Source organism: Parasteatoda tepidariorum, chromosome 7, assembly GCF_982258835.1.
Source record: "Parasteatoda tepidariorum strain Cologne lab strain chromosome 7, Ptep-v5.0, whole genome shotgun sequence".
NCBI lineage: Eukaryota > Metazoa > Arthropoda > Arachnida > Araneae > Theridiidae > Parasteatoda > Parasteatoda tepidariorum.
The window spans coordinates 67,895,784-67,915,533 of NC_141761.1; the positions used below are offsets into that span (position 1 = coordinate 67,895,784).

The 19,750-nt window shown below is 26.3% G+C and overlaps 1 protein-coding gene across 1 annotated transcript in view; it reads left to right on the forward strand.

Moving 5' to 3' along the window:
* Nucleotides 1-19,750, forward strand: part of LOC107454702 (KICSTOR complex protein SZT2) — a 129,531-nt gene that overhangs the window by 44,098 nt on the left and 65,683 nt on the right. Inside the window, exons 26-37 of the mRNA XM_087167990.1 lie at nt 1,258-1,339; nt 2,162-2,392; nt 2,572-2,797; nt 4,142-4,226; nt 7,039-7,224; nt 9,012-9,677; nt 11,344-11,497; nt 12,530-12,674; nt 14,008-14,104; nt 14,183-14,309; nt 15,165-15,317; nt 17,162-17,261. Coding sequence (XP_087024116.1) covers nt 1,258-1,339; nt 2,162-2,392; nt 2,572-2,797; nt 4,142-4,226; nt 7,039-7,224; nt 9,012-9,677; nt 11,344-11,497; nt 12,530-12,674; nt 14,008-14,104; nt 14,183-14,309; nt 15,165-15,317; nt 17,162-17,261 — 2,252 coding nt within the window. The remainder of the gene's footprint in view (nt 1-1,257; nt 1,340-2,161; nt 2,393-2,571; nt 2,798-4,141; nt 4,227-7,038; nt 7,225-9,011; nt 9,678-11,343; nt 11,498-12,529; nt 12,675-14,007; nt 14,105-14,182; nt 14,310-15,164; nt 15,318-17,161; nt 17,262-19,750) is intronic.

Consider the following 19,750-nt stretch of genomic DNA (forward strand, 5'->3'; position numbering starts at 1 on the left):
TAGTTTTATTCAATGCATCCTAAATTATTATGACAAACCAAAAGGAATATACATATATGTTTATCATACATGCTAACTTAAACAAATTAGTTACACTTTTTTTATTAAAATAATAATTTAATACTGAAATTTAAGTTTAAGCATATTATTTTCTTCCTTTTTTAAAGTAGTGTTTGATTAGTATGGCATGGTTTAATCAAAGTACTTCTGCAATTTTCTTTAATATTGGAATTTAAATATTATGATATACTTCACCCTCCTAACAATGCCATACTTTATTTAGATGTGTTTTTAAACCCAAAACAAGCTTTTATCATTTTCTTCTTTGCAATAGACTTAAAATACTTATTGTTTCAGTATTTTTGAAAATTTCAGTCAATAGAGTGTTTTTTTATTTCAGATATTTTTCTTTGAGGTGAGTTATGCTTAAAATCCATTCTTGATAGAAAAAATAGCCTCCTAAGCTTGTAAACTATCTTTAAGTTTTAAAAAGTAGCTGTTTAAATGTAGGATTCAGTTTACTGATAAAAACATTTAAATAATACATTTATTTTTTTTTCTAATTTTAGTTTGACACGAAACAATTACATTTTGAAAAATACATTGCTAATAGATCAATCAATTCATTTAATATCTATTATTAAATTTTCTTGAAAAACCCTTATTTCGAACTTCTTTCCTAGTTTTTTAACAGTGCATATTTTTATGTAGCTTTCCTGTTTATTTTTTGTAAGTTTGATTTTATGTAGCCTTCCTGTTTATTTTTTGTAAGTTTGATTTTATGTAGCCTTCCTGTTTATTTTTTGTAAGTTTGATTTAATGTAGCCTTCCTGTTTATTTTTTGTAAATTTGATTTTATGTAGCCTTCCTGTTTATTTTTTGTAAGTTTGATTGATTTATTTGTCTAGGGTTTCATTAACTTGGGTCTCCAATCTAAAATGGAATCATATAATTTTGATGGAACTTCAGCTAGAAATCTTTATTGAGACTCATTTTAAAGAATTTCTAATTTTATTCTCTAAAAAAATATTATGCAATAATTATTTTTCTCCATTTTTATTTATAAATAAATCTATGTCTATGTAGTTAGATGTTTATGCTCTATTTACTAAGAGTCCCGAGGGAAAAAGTTTAGAAGTCAAGAAGGAAAGAAGGAAATTATTTTGATTATATGCATGTGTACTTTTAGTTATAATAATATTATGTGACTTTTTAGTAATAATAATATTTTAAATAAAATATTTTTGTTATGGATAGGAGAACTCTTTGAATGATGCAAATGAAAGTCAGGATGACATTGTATTTGAAAAAGATGCTTCTGCAGATGGAGAAACTCTTGGTATATCTTATTTTGTCTTTAAATTTAAGAAAATGTTTGCCTCTTCATTATTTTTTTTTGTGCTATTATGTTGAAAACAATGAGGCAAATATTTATCTCCTTGTTTTCAAGATCATATTTATTCTTTAAAAACAATTATTCTAAATAGTTAAAGTATTTTTGTCTTATTGCATCTTTAAATGCTAAACTCTTCTAAACCTACTTTAAGCTTCACATTTTGCTTGTTTATGACAAAGAAAATTTATAAATAAATTTCAGCGACAAAATAAAATTGAAAATTCCTGAATTAATTTAAAAGAACAATTATTTCACTAATATGTTAATCAGAGTAAATCTGCTTCCTGTTTAATAACACTATACTATTAAATTTAGAGATTTACAATGGCCGAAAGCAAACTCAGTTTTTGCACCCACTGGCGGTTCTGATATATATATATTTCTATAGTTGATATAATATCAGACAGAAGCGAGCTTTTAGCTTCCTTCTAAAGCTCCACCCAGCAACACGCGTCCCTGCCGCTCTCCCTGCTAGCTATAACAGTGAATAAATGTTTTAGGTTTCTTTTAGCTTTGCACTGCCAATCATCTTTTCAGCAAGTTCCTAACGGAAAACTTTATAATGAGATTCTGTATAAAACCTAAACATATTTATGTAATATCATACATAAAAGAGCATTTTAGGCAGTAAGAATAAATGATAATTTTCTTGATGTAAATGTTTAGTACTTATCTCTTTCTAAAACTATATTTTCTTTATATGCTGTTTTAGTATTTTTTTCAAAGTGTTATGTTGTGACTTTAAGTGTTCCTATTTTTGTGCAGGTGATGGAGATACAGAAAAAAATACCAATTTATGTGAGGATGAATTAAATAGCAATCAAAGCTTTTTGCATACTGAATCATCAGTTTCTTCTCTTGAAAAGGATTCAGAAATTTGTTCTGTTAAAGAAAACGAAAATTACCCTCCTTTATTTGTGCACTTTTCATGTTCAGTTCGTATAGCGAAACAAGAGATGAAAAGTTATCCTTTGACAGCGCTCCCAACTTGTCTTAGTATGTTATTTATTGTATTATTAGTATGTAAATCATTTTCCTGAGAACTTTTTTTAAAACCATATTAAATGGAATTATTCGGCATAAAAAGTAATAAAAAGCATTATAGCTCTCTGTAACTGTGTTATAATGAAATGTTAAAATATAAATATTTATCGTATTATTTTTTATTTTATTAGATGAAGTAATAAAATGTTTAGATCCTGAAAGAAGTGAAGTAAACTTGGATGACATGAGAATTACTTTAGATATGTTTTGTTTGACTGTTCCTGATGATATTGAAAACCCAGAGGCCACTAGACATCGTGTGTATTCCACATCTTACAGCAGTAATTCTCCAATACCAGAAGCAGAGTTATATGCAAAGCAGCCCATTCAAGATGATGTGGAAAGCACCTGCTCAGAGTAATTGATGTTTTAGCTGCATATTATATTTACTGTACTATACTTCGTTATTTTACCCTTTGCAGGATTTTTATTATTTTTCATACTTTTTTCTTTATATACTTTTTCATACTTTTTTTTTATTTAGCATTTTAATAATTTTTGGTTATGAAATACAGCATGAAACACCAATCTCCTTTTTGTGTTAATGATAAAATCTTTCAAGTTTTCCTCACTTCCAAATAATAATTTTCCATATTTGCAATTATTTAGATCCTAGAGAAACAGTAATTCATCACTGAAATTCTTTTAATGTACTAAATTAATTAATCATAAAATTTTAATATGAATGAAAATGATTTTCAAACTACTATTTTTTGGATTTTATATTTTAGTGCAAATATAATTCCAATAATCTAAATAACAGATTGCTCTTTATATTTAAAAAAATATCAAAATATATTTTTGCTTTTAATTAGAACTGCATAATATATATATATATATATATATATATATATATATATATATATATATATATATATAAAGGGAATCCAGTGTCTCATCTGCATCAAAAGGTTAATGTTAGATATTTTTATAAATTTAAAAATCCACTCATCTACATTATGTATTTATTATTCTTCGTACATTTAGAAGTTGGGATCACAGATAATTGGACTACACACATAGAGATGCTAACTTACTCCGGAGAGTAAATGTATATTCTAAAGTGATAGTTTATCAATTGTGTTCCTTGGCTTAATAAATTCATTTTAGTAGATTTTTATCCACCACTATTTCTAAATAATTGTAGGCTTATATAATTCACCACTTTTTAGTAATTATTTCATGCTATACCTTTAAAAAAGCTAGCAAAAATAGTCAAGTTATTGCAAAATTTACTTTGTAGTTATTTACCGCTTTTTTAAAATTATTTTGGCGTCTCCGGAACAGTTGGCATCTCTACACACAAAAGACATTAAGTTACAACTTACATTGGCTAAATATGTGAAACACGTAAAATTTGTTTCAGTTTCTTAATCTGTAAGAAAATTACTTTTTTTGCTTACGAATAGTGTATTATTCCAATTTTATAATTAAAAAAAAAGTTAATATTTATAATCTGATGATTTAACAAAGAAAGTAGGCACCAATCTAGTTCACATGCTTGTTGTAAAATCAATTGGTCATTGTAAATTTGATAAGATCTTCTATTGTTAATGGAAATTTAGTTTTGTATGTAACTTTGCTAAGACATTTATTTGTTCATGTTTAAACTGTTTCTAATGATTTTATTTGATATGTTAATGTATTAATATTTATTTTTAAATTTAATTTTAATGTTTTTTTAATTATTTTTTCATGTAGTATTCAAACTGACACTATTCAGGCTAGTACTCTGGCTAGTTTACCTGCACGTCAGCATGAAGCTGTACATAAGTGTGTTGAAAAAGTAAATATAAAATGTTCATATAATGTTGTGATTTTTGACGTTCTTCGATATTTTTTAAAACTTTTTTTTCTTCCTCACTTAAGTAGAATTTAAAAATATGATTTGTGAAAAAGATAAATGTAAATATCAGTGCAGTGCTCAGAAAAACTACATTATTTTTGTAGTTTAACTACAAAATAATGTAGTTGTTACAAATGTAGTTAACTACTTTGTACTAATGTACTACTTTGTTACAAATGTTGTTAACTACAACTACTTTTTTTAATGTAGTGACTACAAATTTTCTTTGGAATTGTAGTCACTACATTAAGGAGACAAATTTTGCTGGAGAACTTCGTTTACTTCTATATTCAAAATGGTTTTCAATAAGAAATTTGCTTACATTAAATGTGAGGAAATAATTAAAAATATTTATTCATGTTTACATAAACCAATTTGTTATTCCAAAACATTTTTTTCAAATTTGTTCATGTAACCTTCAACTTTTTATGCCTTTTTCGACCGCAAATATTTAATTTAAGAAATTCAAAATTATCAAATACTTTCACTTTTTTAATGGTCCTCTTTTATTTCCTCTAAGAAATTAAGTAATTAGACATGCATTTTCTTCCTTTGAATAACATCAGTGTTAACGATAATGTGCAAGTGAAAGTATGGCCAAAGTAATTGACTATCTATTTTTCGTAATGGCTAGTAGTATAAATATTAATTATATTTGTTTTTAAATACGTAATTTCTGTTAACACTCAGCCACAACCGCAGGGTTATTTTCATTGAAACCATTGATGGAACCCTCAAAGATTTTTACCCATCAAATTTGTGCATTAGAAACATGTTTCTTCTAACTAACATTAAAAGTAAGAATCGCTACAATTTATTGTTTTTTTTCCATTATACTACTAACTACACTCCTTTTTTAAGAAAATTGTGCACTACATTACAAACTACGAGAAAAAGTGGCGACTTTAGTAGTTGCGCTACATGTAGTGCACTACTTCCAACCACTGTATTAGTGTGTATTATTTCAATTCAATTTACTTTCAAAAAAATTGTATTTATAAATACTAATATTTCTATATTAAAAGTTTTAAGACTTGTTTTAATGTATTCTGTTAAATATTTTCCAAAAAGCTGAATTCTCGTTCTTTATATTGGATATGAAAAAATTAAATATTCAATCAATGGATGTTTATCAACACTGAGTTATCATACATGAAACTGTATAGCATATACTGATGCCATTATAAAATTTAAAATAATTTGATTTTTTTTTCTTTCATTATTTGTTGCCTTTTTCAGTGACAGTATAAAATAGAGCAAATCACGCTTTTAGAAGTTCACCTCTTTAAAATAAAGTTTAACTGTATCCAGTATTATTTTGCACCAAAAATATTTTTGTTGACTGCAACCCTTGTGGCAAAATTTTTTCGAGCTATCTGCGACAAAACTGCCTAGCGCTAATATCTTTCTGCAAGATACTTTTAATAGTAACAAACATATATGTTATTAAATAATTAATTTAACAACTTTTGTTAACAAAAGCGCTTTGTTTACAAAAAAAACTATAATTTTTTATTCTAATATTATGTGTGATATTCCCGCATTTCCTTCTTCACAATTTTTAAATAATCATCAAAATTAAAAAAAGTAATTAAATATCATGAAATCCATTGTCGAAAAAAAAGATCAATGATGAAATCACATGAATCAGACTCCTCAAAAAGGGGTTACTCTCATGCATAGTAAATAATTGCAATATTGTATAAATAATATCAGATTTAAAAACTATTTAGAAATCAATAGCAATAACTGCCAAGAATTCGATAGAATCATTGCCTTAAAAAGTAAGTACTCAAATGCACAATTAGAATTTTTCATATTGTTTGAAATATCTATATATATTTAAAAACCGCATGAAAATCAATATCAATAACTGCCGAAAATAAAATCAAAGCATTACATCGATTTACGATACTATCGATGTAAATTAAGTGCGTCAAAAAGTTATTATCTAAATGCTTGGTTCAAATGTTGCGTGTAACTTTCTGTAAAAAAGAAAACTAAAATTTTTTTCCTTTTCAGAAGAAAAATCTTTCTCCAAGAACTCTGTAATGTTCTCGGACAATGTCGCCGTGATTCTGCCTCAGGGATTGCAACCATCTAGTGAAAAATTACCAAAATTAAAATTTAATTAATTAAATAAGTTTTCAAAATTACCAAATTAGTATTTCTATAGCCATCTGAAGCACATAATTTCAGATGGCTTTGAAAATGCTAATTAGTAACACCTCTTTCACATCCTATTAATGTTTTTTATTAGAAGTTAACTTATGGAAAAATTATTTGTTAACGATTTTTGTAATAAGCTCCCAGTGTAACTTATTTTTGATTAGATAAAATTGTGAGTTAACCAACATCACTGATGTCCTTTTTAAGAGTTAGTTCAAAACTAGTTCAAGCTAGTTCAAAATAAAAAAAGAAATTGTAAACTTTAAATATTTTCTAATTAGTTCATGTAAAAAATAATGATCGCTTGCTACAATCATCTGCAATTTACTAGCAACAATGATTAATGGTTAACGGTTAACCTTTGTAAAAATTGTTTTCCATACATCCATCTTGAAGAGACTAATTAAAATTTTTGAATGATTTGGGGCCTACCTATTCGAATTTCAAGACACAAGCGGTTCTTTTATTTGTTATTTCTACCTTAGTATTTTCCGTCTCTTTTTTAGAAAAAACCCAATTTGATATCAAAATTTAGAAATATGTAATTTCCTTATTTATGTTTTTATATCTTTTCTTTTTACAGATAAAATGGCTTTTACAAGATGAAAAAGCATCTGTTGCTTTGAGCTCATATCCTATAACAAGTGATATTTTAAATATGGTAATCAATCATGTGAAATCTTCAAAAGATAAATTGTGCTGTCTTATTAAAGAAGTTCCTCTCATGTTTGTGTATGGGCCTGATAGTAGTTTGGAAAAATTTTCTCAGGTAAGTTCTATCGTTAGACATCTTCTTTCATCTTGCTCTCTAAACTATTTAAGGAATTTTTTCACAAAGCTCAAAAATATTTTTTCTATGTACTTAGGGAAAAAAATGATTTGAACAAGATACTAAAACAAATAATTGTTTCACTCATGTCTAAGAAGTAGCATTGCTATACTTTTATGGCCCCATTTTTATGTTTAAATTACTTTTTTGAATACCGAGTATGTTACAAAAATAAAGTTATTGATTTATACTTCTGGTTTATGCATACAAATGTAAAATCAGGTATCCATAAACTGTAGATTAAAATAATGTGCTTATTTTCATAGACAACTGTATTTTTGGTAGTTTAAGTTGGAACAGCTAACTCTTAGCCTGTTAAATCATATTTTCAAACTAATCCAATAACTTTGGTTAAAGACATTAAAAGTTTTCCTGCAAAGGTTTTAAAAAATATTATCAGAATCTTAAGTGCATCAAAAATAGTTTTTTTTTAAACTTTATATAATTACATTATTATATAAAAAATATTTGTTCTAATCTATCACAATTCTTATATCTTATTGGCTGAAGATTTAAAAATTAGTTGCAATTTTCTAAAAACAAAATGTGTCTTATTTTAGAGTGTCTAACTGAGGTGCTGACTTACATGTATTACATGTATACATCTAATATACATAAACTTACCACTTACTTCCGTTGCTTTAGATGTAATTGTTTGAATTATTCCCTAGAAAATGAAGTATTTTCTTATTTTTGAAAACTGTTGTGTTAGCTGTCTATCAAAGAAATCTTTTTTTTTATTTTCCCCAAATATTTAGCAATTACAAATATAAAACAAAATATTGCATGAAAATCTTTATTTTTACAGTTAGATATTAATAGCTTGGATGTAAGAAAATATATTTATATATTTATTATATTGACTTATCAAAAATTTTAAAATTATTTTACCGCCAAAATATCTCAAAAAGCTATTCTAATCAATTATAAGTAATGTTCATTTTTTATTGGATGAATTTTGTTGAAAAATGAAAAAAAAAATTTTTTTTTTCAAATATAAGGGTGAAGAAACTGAAATTTAATTAACACTTGGAAAATATTAACTCGGGGATGGTTCTGTGTGGAGAAAGTCATGATTTTTTATTCTCCTAAAAGGTCGTACGCATAGAAAACCTGTCTCCATTATCCACCAGCAAACGGTACCACTCTTGGAAAAAGCAAATGGCGTTTATATACTGAAATATAGTTTTATTTACTGAAACACCCACCTATCTAGAATTTAAAAGGAGATTAGTGACTCTTCATTCCGCAGTGTTCTGATTACAGTGAGTGGGGTAATTAGCTAGAATCATAGTTCTATAAAAAAGAAGGAATATTTGAAAGCAGTGATAGTGAAAATGTCAAAACCACCAGTGGGTTAAACTCTTCTATTGTTAAAGAAAAAATTTAACAACTCTAACTGGAGTGTAATGTTGAAAAGATCAAATTAAGTTTTAAATTTTCAATGTTGACTTTCTAACAATTCGTACGCTTAATTTAAAAATACTTAAAATAACTAAAACAAATTACTAAATTTTTCCTTATTAGAGATTTCTCGCTGGTGATTGTGATTTTGAAATTCTGTATCAATATTTCTTTCTTTCGAATTTTAAACTCAATAAAAAATTTTTTCACTAAATGTATTTAAATATTTTTTATTTTAATATCATTTTATCAAAAATTGTAGCTTTCAAATAAAGTTAGTAAATGAAATATGTTTACTGAATACCTATTTTGTTTTATTTTAGGCATTTAAAAGAATTTCTCCATCAGGTTTTGGATTAAAAGAACTAGATGGAAAATTTTACCTTGTTCTTGACTCTGAATTTTCAAGAAAAGTGCATAATCCTTTTGATTCTTTAGTACCTCCTCTTGTGTTGATTGATACTGATCAGATTACGAAAATGAAAAATCCAGAAGCTGATGATCCCACACAACTTCAGTTGATAGGAGAAAAGATAAGGGATGGTCCCGTCTTCACTGACATGGATTTTTCTTACTTTTCTCAATATCCAAAAATAGATGATTTGATGGATGACAACAATGATAGCGAAGGGACCAAAAGTGATGCAATTTACAAGCTAATAATCGACAAAAGAGTGAAAAATTTTCAAAATAGAGAAGATTCTGACACTGATGATGGTCAGCAAGTCCCCGAAATCAAAAAGTATTCACGAAAGTCTTCAGGCTGTGGCAAATCAAGTTCTTCTATGAATGCTGCTAAGCGAACTGAATCTACTCCCACCCTTAGAACAGAGAGGAAACTGTCTATAGCTAAGCGTCCTCAAACAGCTCCGGGACGCTATTTTAACTCTGCTGATGGAGAAATAACTAATGATGAAGAGTTGGTTGAGCTGTCTAATAAAGGGGAACATAGACATTCAATTTGTGTTGCTGAAGTATTGTTGTCTGAGGTAAAAGAATGTTTTATCATTTTTATTTTGTTATGGACTACAAGGTTAATGATCAAGTTTTTTCCAATATCCCTTGTAAGAGCGGCAATGGTTCAGGGGATAGAGCGTTTGCCTTCCAATGAGGTGAACCGGGGTTCGATCCCGACAATGGCTGATCCATACGAATTCCGCATCTGACTTGCACCAACCACAGTGCTGGCGTGAAATATCCTTAGTGGTAGACGGATCATGGTGTAGAGTCCCCTTGCCATCAGGCTAACTGTGGGAGATTCTCGTGGTCTTCTTGTTTGTGTACCGCAAATGCGGGTTAGTTCCATTAAAAAGTCCTCCACGAAGGCGAAATTCTACCAATACTTGATCCAGGAGTTCCCTTGTCTTCTGGATTGAGTTCAAAATTACAAGGCTACGGAGTTGAACATTAGCAGTCGTAAACCCAAAAATTGGGTTGGGTGTCCAACGACGGTTATAAAATAAAAATATCCCTTGTAACTTGCTGTTAGGTTTAAGCATAGCTCTCTAAACTATATTGACCTTGGTCTATAATTTTTATAGACTGAGGTTACATTAAAATTTGATAGAAACTTTTTTTTCTCTTTTTATTTTTTTAAATTTTTTCTAAAGTTTTGATTTCACCATGTGATGCTATTTTAACTTTGCTAAAGGTGAATATAGACATTTAATTTGTGTTGCGGATGTATTGTTGTCTGAAGTAAAAAATGTTTTATCATTTTTATTTTGCTATGGATTTCAGGGTTAATGATCAAATTTCTTCTTATATCCCTTGTAGGTGCACTATTAGGTTTATGGATAAATCTCTAAATTATATCAACGTTGGCCTACAATACTACTAACAATACTACTAACTTCCTTGATTTTATCTGAGTATTTTAATTGAAAATAAAAAAATTTCAAATAGAAAAAGTAACTGAAACTTTTCAGATTGATTCTTTTAAAAATCCATTTCACTTGAGCTAATTTTCCACATAATATATAAGTAAGATATGAGATAATTTACCACTAAAACTAACTATTGGAAGGTTATTAGTGCATTTACTTTTGTTTAAAAATGTTCAAACAGCTTTATTTGCTTCTAAAGAAATGTTTAATTACTTTCTAGTATATACTATATGCATGTACAAGAAGTTCTCCTAAGATTGCATTTATTGTATAATTTTAAGTTAATTACAAGAATTAAATGTATTGAAGTGCTTATTTTTTGTATGTAAAAAATAATATTTAATTGAGTAAAATAACACGCTATCAAAATCTAATGAATTACAATTGTGAATTCCGGATGTATGAAGCACCTAAATTTGTTTGATTTTAGAAGAATGCAGAGAGAAGTTAAGAGACTATTATTAGACCATCATGTTTCAACTTGTAATGAAACAGGATTTTTGTTCCATACACCTGCCTTCTTTAATTGTGATTTGTCAGATTTTTAAGCATTTTTGCTTTTTTCTTGCTTAATTATTAATTTGCAGCCTCAAATAATTATACTTTTTTTTCAATTTTAATAAGGATTATAAAAATATATAAAAGCAATCTTTATAAAACACTCTGAAAATAGATTTGCTGCCATATTTGTATTCAGAATTTTTAATTTTGTTAAGAATGATTAACTACCCTTAATGTTATTAACTGTGTATTTTTGTATTTCTTTTAGACCATAAAAACTAAACTTAGTAGTACACCAAAGGCAAAAAATATTGGTTTTAGTTCTCCAACAACTGCTTCAGAATCATTAGGTTCTGTTGTTACACCTGATATAAAAGGAGGAATGGATGAAAAGATATTTCATTCTAGTAACACTGAAGATGGTAAGGTTATGGTATTATTGTAGAATTTTTTTAATAAAATTGCAATGAAAATTTGAAATTCATATCAGAATCAAAAAATGTAAACAATAAATTTATTTTTCAGCTTTTGAGATATTTTTAATATGGGAACAATTGATTTGAGTCTGATAAATTTTGATAAAATAGGCTTAGTTTTAGAAGTTGAAAATCTAGATTTTTGAAGAACATTTTAAGAAAGTTTTAAAATTTGTTTGTGATTTTTTTTTGTTTCTTGGGTCAAAAGTTTCTTATGTTTATTTCTTGGGTCTAAACAATTGAAGAAAGTTAAACCCAATTTCAATGTCGAATTGAAGTTTATTTCAATTTTCTGAATAGAGGTGCTGGTAGTAACTTATAAATTTTATATGTAGCAATTCCAAAGGCAGAGTTTAGAAATTAACCGATTTAATATATTCAGTAATTAATTTATATCTAATTTTTACCTATTGTTTTTAACACTTTTTTGTGGGAATTAAAATTAAGGTGATAGTTTTAATCTTAAAAATCTAGTAAAGTTAGAAAGATTAAAGTACACTTTTTAAATAAAAAGAAGTTTAAGTGTTTTCCTCTGGGAGGAATGTCACTGTTTTATTAAGTAGTTGTCATTTTTTATGGTTGTTATTTATATCTTTATAATTCACCTAATCTAATAAATAATTTCAATTCTTTACTCTGTATACAGCTGTATAATAATTTTATGTTTAAGACACTTTTGATTGAAATCGTCGTGCTAGGCACAAAGTTATGTTTTTGTCTCTAAACATTATTTTAATTTGTTTTATAGAATGAATAATTTTTTTTCTTTTCTTGCATTATTTAAAGATTTTTAAAAAAAGTGCAAACTTGTCCATTTGTAATATATGTGCGTGTAAAATTGTAAGGGATTAGAATATAGTAAAAAAATGCACAAAACTCGTGTAAGAAGATTTTTACTATCTATTGTATTGTATTATTGTTTACTATTACATTGCTATAAGTGTTATTTAGCAAATTTTCTTCGTGTGCATATTTTAGGTTATGATGGTGATAGCAGTGACAATGGCAGTGAATGGGATCGGACCAGTAATGTAGATTATAGTATAAGACCTTCTGTTCTACCAAAATTTTGGATTATTATGGAGATTTTTAGAGATAAAGTTATGATTTATTTCCATATGAGGTTTGTACAAATTCATTTATTTTGTTTTGTATATTACCTATGGGGATCTTAATTATTTACATTGGCACACATAAATTTATTCGATGTGAGACAACAAATTTTTTTGTAATTATGGATTACATCAAAGTTAGTTTTATAATTTTTAATACAAAATAAAAATTTTTTGTAAGCTCATAATTTTTTATGATTGTTTATTGTTATAGTTTATTACTATTTCAACAATGATTGTTTTTCTTTTTTTTTTTATGAAAATTTAATTTTACTTACTTATTTTTTATAATGCTTGTTACACAGTTCTGCAGATTACATAGAAAATTAAGCTTCCAACTCAAGGGCAGAAACAGTTAAATTTAGTAACTGTTAATGAGTTTTAGGTAGACATTTGCTACCTAGAAATAATTTAAAAACTATTTTACTATTTTTCTCTTTCTGTATTTAATTGTTTCAATTAAATTTGCCTTTATTCATTACATGACAGGATATCATATCATCTATTATAGAGAAATGTATTTTGAATTCTTTTTAATTAAGAAAAACTGTACTTGGGGACTTTAAACTAAATTTAGAAGGTAAAATATGGCTGTTTTCGCATATCATATCTGACTTTTCCCTATGCTTTTATGTGAAATTTATATATGAATTTCCCTAAATTGCTTGACAGTTTAACAACTTTGAGTTCAAACACTTTGTATTAAAAAAAGACTAACTTATTGTTTGCAAAATATTTTAAATAAATTATTCCAACTATGTTGAATAAACAAAAGGTATGTTAAATATTGTATCCTCATAGCTTATATTGTTTTAAAGCACAAGTTTTTATTACTGCATAAGTTATCTTTCCAATGGATTCTTTTCTTTGTTTTGTATTACATTTTGTTTTTATCAAAGCTTTTTTTTCATTAATTTGCAAGACAATTAAGCAATTTGATTATTGAAAGGATTAATTTTTTAAAGGAAAACATTTTTATTTCTTGTGAAATCATAACTTTGTTAGTCTTAGTTTTTTAAAATTTTGTTAAAGATTTATTCTAGATGTTTTTTTTAAAATAAATACGCATCCACAAAAAATGGTTCTAAATTTTATGTAAATTTATGCCTTATGGACTTTTTATATATTATTTTTCTTTTTCAAGAATATCTTATATAGAAACATTTATTATTTATAAACTAAGTTAAATTAGTATCTGTTTATTTTATGACTTAAAAAAAATATTCAAAAAATTGCTGTCTAGTATTTTAGAATAAAACCTGTATACATTTTTATCAATATACATTGATAAATCTGATTTATTTGCTGTAAAAAATATGTCTGATAGTTTAAAAAAAATTTCAGAGAGAGGGAAGAGGAAAATGATGAAGTTTTTGAAGGCAAATCTGTTTTAAATGATGTTGTAACAATAGTGTCTAATATCTGTAAAGAAGTAAACCAAGTATGTATGTTTTTCAAGTACCCTTTTTCTGCTTTAATCTAGGAAATAAAACATTAAAAACTATATATTGCTTTTTAGATTTTGCTGCTTCAATCTTTGTATGATACCAAAATGTGTAACCAGCTTCTAGTTCCTGAAGAAAATGAAGATGTTTGGAAGAATCGAGATTTTACTGTCGATAACAATAGAACACTTACAAATGATGGTGTGTTCTTTTTCTTGTAGTATCTCAATAGTTTATGCCAAAAGAATAATGAATTAAATTTTAGATATCCCTAAGTAATTTCCTTAATATTTCAAAATAATGTGTTATTTGATGGTATGCTTAAGGTATGTCTATCTAAGTATATAATTATTTAAAATAGATATTCACTTAATACAATTTTTTTTCTAATATATATATAGGTTCTCAAATTTGAAATAATAATAAATCATTTAGGAATAGTATGGCAAAACATATTTGCATTTTTTTTTCTTTGTAAAATGTATAGAAATATTTTCAGTTATTAAATAGTGTACTTAGAAAAATAATTTATTTTTAAAATAAATCCGAACAAAAGAATTATAAGAATAAAATCAATCCATATTAAGACAAAGAATAAAATTAATCCATATTAAAACAATTATAAAACTTCTGTTTGCAATTTTTTTTTAAAACTTAAAACTCAATTGCTCTACCTACCACTTAACTGTATAAATGAATAATGAAACAAGGTAGAAAACTTTTTAAAATGAAGAAGTAAAAATATTGGCTGAAATTTATTGTTTTGGGGCTCATTTTTTTGTGTAATTAAATAAGATAAAGAATGTATCTATTAATTGCATTAATTATGATAACTGAAATAACATGGGAATGAGTTTTTATTGAGAAAGTTGTCTTTTTTAGTTTAAAATGGAAAACTTGACAACTTTCTGCATGGTTTCCTTAATTTTCAGTTTTGACTGTTTTATTACTAACTTTCTTAATATTTTTTTATTTGATTTAAAAGGACATTTCAGTCTATTGTTAATTATAATTGTTAACCAAGAAGTTATGTCTCATTGTTTCTGGTTTTACAAGATCCGGACATTCTATTTGACGATCAAGACAAGTACTTAGAAGCAGCTCTAAAGTATGAACCAGGGACATTTGGTTGTCCTGTTGTGTGGGTTACTCATTTTAAATTGCATCCTAGATTGACATCGGGACCAGCCAATAGCTCTAAATCATGGGGTAGGTAGCCTTTTTTTTCTTCTTCTCTTTTTTCAACTGAAATTAGTATTATTTTTTAAAAAAGATAACTCCACATCAAAATATTTAAAAATCTTACTTTTTACAGTCTAAAATTAGAGATTTTTCAGTATATCATGAATGCATTCTTATTTCAGGAAAAACTCATCATGTATTTCATTTTATACAATATACTAATGCTCATCTATAGGTTTTTTCTTAATGGAAATCTGTTAGAAAGCACCAAAATTACTCCAAATTTTGAGTTTGTTTAATTTTGAACAATTTGACTAAACACATGAGTGTTACATGTTAGAAACTATTTTTTATCAGATAACACTACAAAGAACATATATATTTCCTATTTTTACTAAATGGATATTATTGTATGTGCTGTAATAATTATAAATATTAAGTAATTATGAAATAATTTTTGTGAGTAATGACAAAAGTAGTTTTAGTATTTGGAAATTCAAATATTAATGAAAAGCTTTATTTAAATTCATTTAATCCTTATTGTTATGAAATGTTGCACTAAAATGTTTCTGAGCTAAAATTTATTTATGCAAAGAAGGAATCTACAAATAAAGTCAATCATAAAGAAAGGCAATGTAAGTGAATAACTCGTTTTATATTTATATCTTTATAAAACTGATTAACTTCAAGAAAGATATGCTGATATGTTTAATAATCAATGTAGTTTTTTTTCTCTATAATTAAAGCATTTTTAAATGTGAATTTTGAACAAAATTTATCAAAATTAGGTGGTAACGAAAGAGTTGAAACTTTTTTCAAGAGTCAATATATTATTAGGGGGACTGGGAAGTAATACCATTTTGGTGCATTTGATATTTGTTATCAAGATAATTTATTTTTAATTTATAATGTATTCATCCTCGCTGGCAACAACCTTTCAATGCTGGATCAAAAATGGATTGAAAAAAAATGAATTGGTTTTTAAGGCTAACGTATATTTAATGGGCCAAAATGGCATTACTTTCTGGTCCTCCTAATACTTACAGAAAGTTTTTTTTTATTGAGATTTTGTGTTGGGGTAAAGTTGTTTATTTTTTCTTTGTCAGTTCCCATATTCCTAATACTTTGTTATGTAGTAGTCTTTGCACTAATTTTTTATATTTTCTTGCTTTGCGCTAATTTTTATATTTTATAGATTTTTTTAAACTTTGCATTTATTTTTCATATTTTCAAACAAAAATAACTATTGCTAATAAAGTTGTAAACATTAAATAGAGTAATTTATATAAGTGAAGACCCATCCATTTATAAGTAGTTTTTCTTAAGTAATAGATTTAAAAATTTATATGCAGTGGGAGGAGAGATTTGACTCTCTATAGAGTCAAATCTCCCAAATCTCAAGTTTGAATGTATTACTAGTTTAGTAACCTGCAGTTTATGGAAATAGAGAGAATTATTATATTTCAAGACATTTAATTGTTTTCAAATGAAATTTTAAGTTAAATATTATGAAACCTCAATTTAATGAAATCTGCTAAACAAGTATTATAGAATTAAAATTTTAAAAAGTTTATTTGATATTGAATAATTGTTATGTAATTGCTTGTGCTTAAAATTTCAACAATTATGCATATAAAAATGATGTGTTCATCTTTTGCCTTTATGAAATTAGTATTAATAAGGTTATTGCATTAACGTATCATTTTCAGACACTGAAAAATTTAGTAATATGCTTTATTTTTATCCCATTATTTTTATTGGTATAATTAGAAATATTAATTATACATTAGCAATAAATATTTCTTTATTTTTGGAAAATCATTTTAATTCAGGATCTAAAAATCTTAATAAATTTTTTAATTACATTTTAGGTATGCAAGCACTTAGATCAGTGCTGAGTACATTTGCAGTAAATAACAGAGAGAACATGTTTGTGTATCAAGACAATTTAGGAACTGTGTTTTATTTAAGGTAATTTATTGTTTTAAAGGTAAAACTGTACAATATTAACGAGTAAAAATAATGAATCACTTAACTACTATAACTGAGAGAAACAATTTAAAAAGTGCAAATAAAAAAGGAGAAAGACAAACATCTGTTTCCGTATTTTCAACAAGTACCAGTCTCAATGGTCTGTACTTATTCAAAAGACCCATTTACACTTAACGTGCTTACAATGTTACCTTTTTCTGGAATATAATTGTGTCGAAAAATAACATTGGAAGACAAAAATAAAAAACAAAAAGACTCCCCAAGACAAAATTCTTGATGATACCATCAAAAAATTTGATGGTATATGTCAGTTTCTAATAAGATTTTTGATGGTCACCATCATACAACAATTTCCATCAAATTTTGATGATTCAACAAACTTTCATCATTTCAAAATAGAAAATGTTGCTTTAGTGCTATGATGGTAAACTATTAAGTAATGTTGATTTTTGATGAACTAATATCACCCATCATACTTTGATGGAAAATATTTTACCAATATAATGGTCAACCAGAAAGTTTTGTTTCTTAATGTTAGACCAACAATAACCATCAAAATAGGATGGAAGATGTTGTCTGGTCATTATTGTAGTAAAACATAATAGTATGTTTATATTTTTTGGACCAACAAAGGCCATTAAAATATGACGAAAGATAATGTATAATACTATAATAATGGTTAGCTAGCATGTTATATGTATTATTACAACTAATATCAAAATATGATGAAATATGTTTTACCATCATGCATATTTTATTATATATCGTAACCGCCGTTGAATAGCCGACTCAATTTTGAGTTTATTATTCTCTCAACTCTGTAGCCTTGTAATTTTGAGCCCAACCCAGAAGACTAGGGAAGTCTTGGATAAGGCATTGGGACGAACTTTAATAGAATGCTTTTCGATGGGACTAACCTGCATTTGCGTTATATGAAGAGGAAAACCACAGCTGTTATCCTAATGACAAGGGGATTCTAACCCATGATCTGTCTAACACTGAAAATAATTTAAGTCAGCCCTGTAGTCAGTTCAGTCAAGAGCAGAATTTGCATCAACCAGCCACTGCCGAGATTCAAACCTGGGTCAACTCATTGGAAGGCGAACACTCTATTTCCTGAGCCACTCCAGCTCAATTTTAAATGTATGGTCCATTTACAATAAGAGTTTAAAAATAAATATTCTTTGCAATTAATAGCAAAAAGGTGAATTTTAGGAACTTAATACAATAAAACTGCTAATTCGAATTCATAAAATTTAGAAAGATTTATGCATATACATAGTCTGTTTTTCGTGAAATAACACTTTTCTGCTAACAATGGGATATTTTCTTAACCCAAGTTTGTACAGGTATTCACAAAACATCAATATGAAAATTTCGGTTTTGTAAAAATGAAAAGCGTTGTGATGTAATTTTTTTTTTTTTAAATTGAAAAAGTTACTTCAACACTGCATTATTTAGGTTCATAAAACTTAACATAATTATTTGAAATTATTTAATGATTTTTATAAAACTGATTGATTTTGAACATCATATGAAAAATGTGGTGATTTTGAATGTGGGAAAATCTTCCCAAATTGGGGATTTTTAAAATAGTTTCATTATAACTCTTAAAATATTTAAGTCATTTGTCCATTCTAAGGTCCAGATAAATCTTAAGAATATGAGGAAATATATAGTTTACAATTGTAGCTTTGCCTCAAGTGTAGACCACTTAATTTTTATTTTTATTTTCTTGATTAAAATCTTTGTAAAACCTTTGTTAACATTATAAACAAATATTATTATTAGTTATCTATTTATACAAGAACTTTAAGATTTATCTAAGAATATTAGAATAGTTAAAAACACAATTAATAAATTTAAAACTAGACTGCTGTCTTCAAATAAAATTTTTTTTTATCTGGAAATGAGATAACGTAATAGAAATGGAAACAACTTCAAAATTTAAGTTAATTTAAAGTAGTTTAATTTTTTAAAAAAAATGCCCAACATTTAATATTGTAGCAGTTAGTGCAGTTTTTAAATTTTTTAGAGTCAAGTGAAAAATAAATGTGTTAACTGGTATATTATTTACTAAATTGTGTCTTTATAAGATTTTTGTTAACTAAGTTTGCAGTAAAAGATGTCTAAGTTAAATAGGAATTCATTAAAAATCATTTTAAATATAAAAATCTAAACATTAATATGTTATTATATGGTTTTGAAAATATCAATTTTTATGTTATGAAACTAGTCTATTTCTAAAAGTTTAAATATGATTTTAAATGAATAAATGCTAGACTGAAGATTTAAATTTCAGTGTATTACATATTTATCATGTTAAACAAAAAATTTAAAAAATTAAAATCTTTTAAAAGTTTGAGATCTTTTTATAAAAACTTTGGCAAAATAAACTACTTTTTAACAACTTCGTTTCTTTTCTTTTTTGAGAATTTAATGTTTTTTATTCAGATTATAAACAAAAA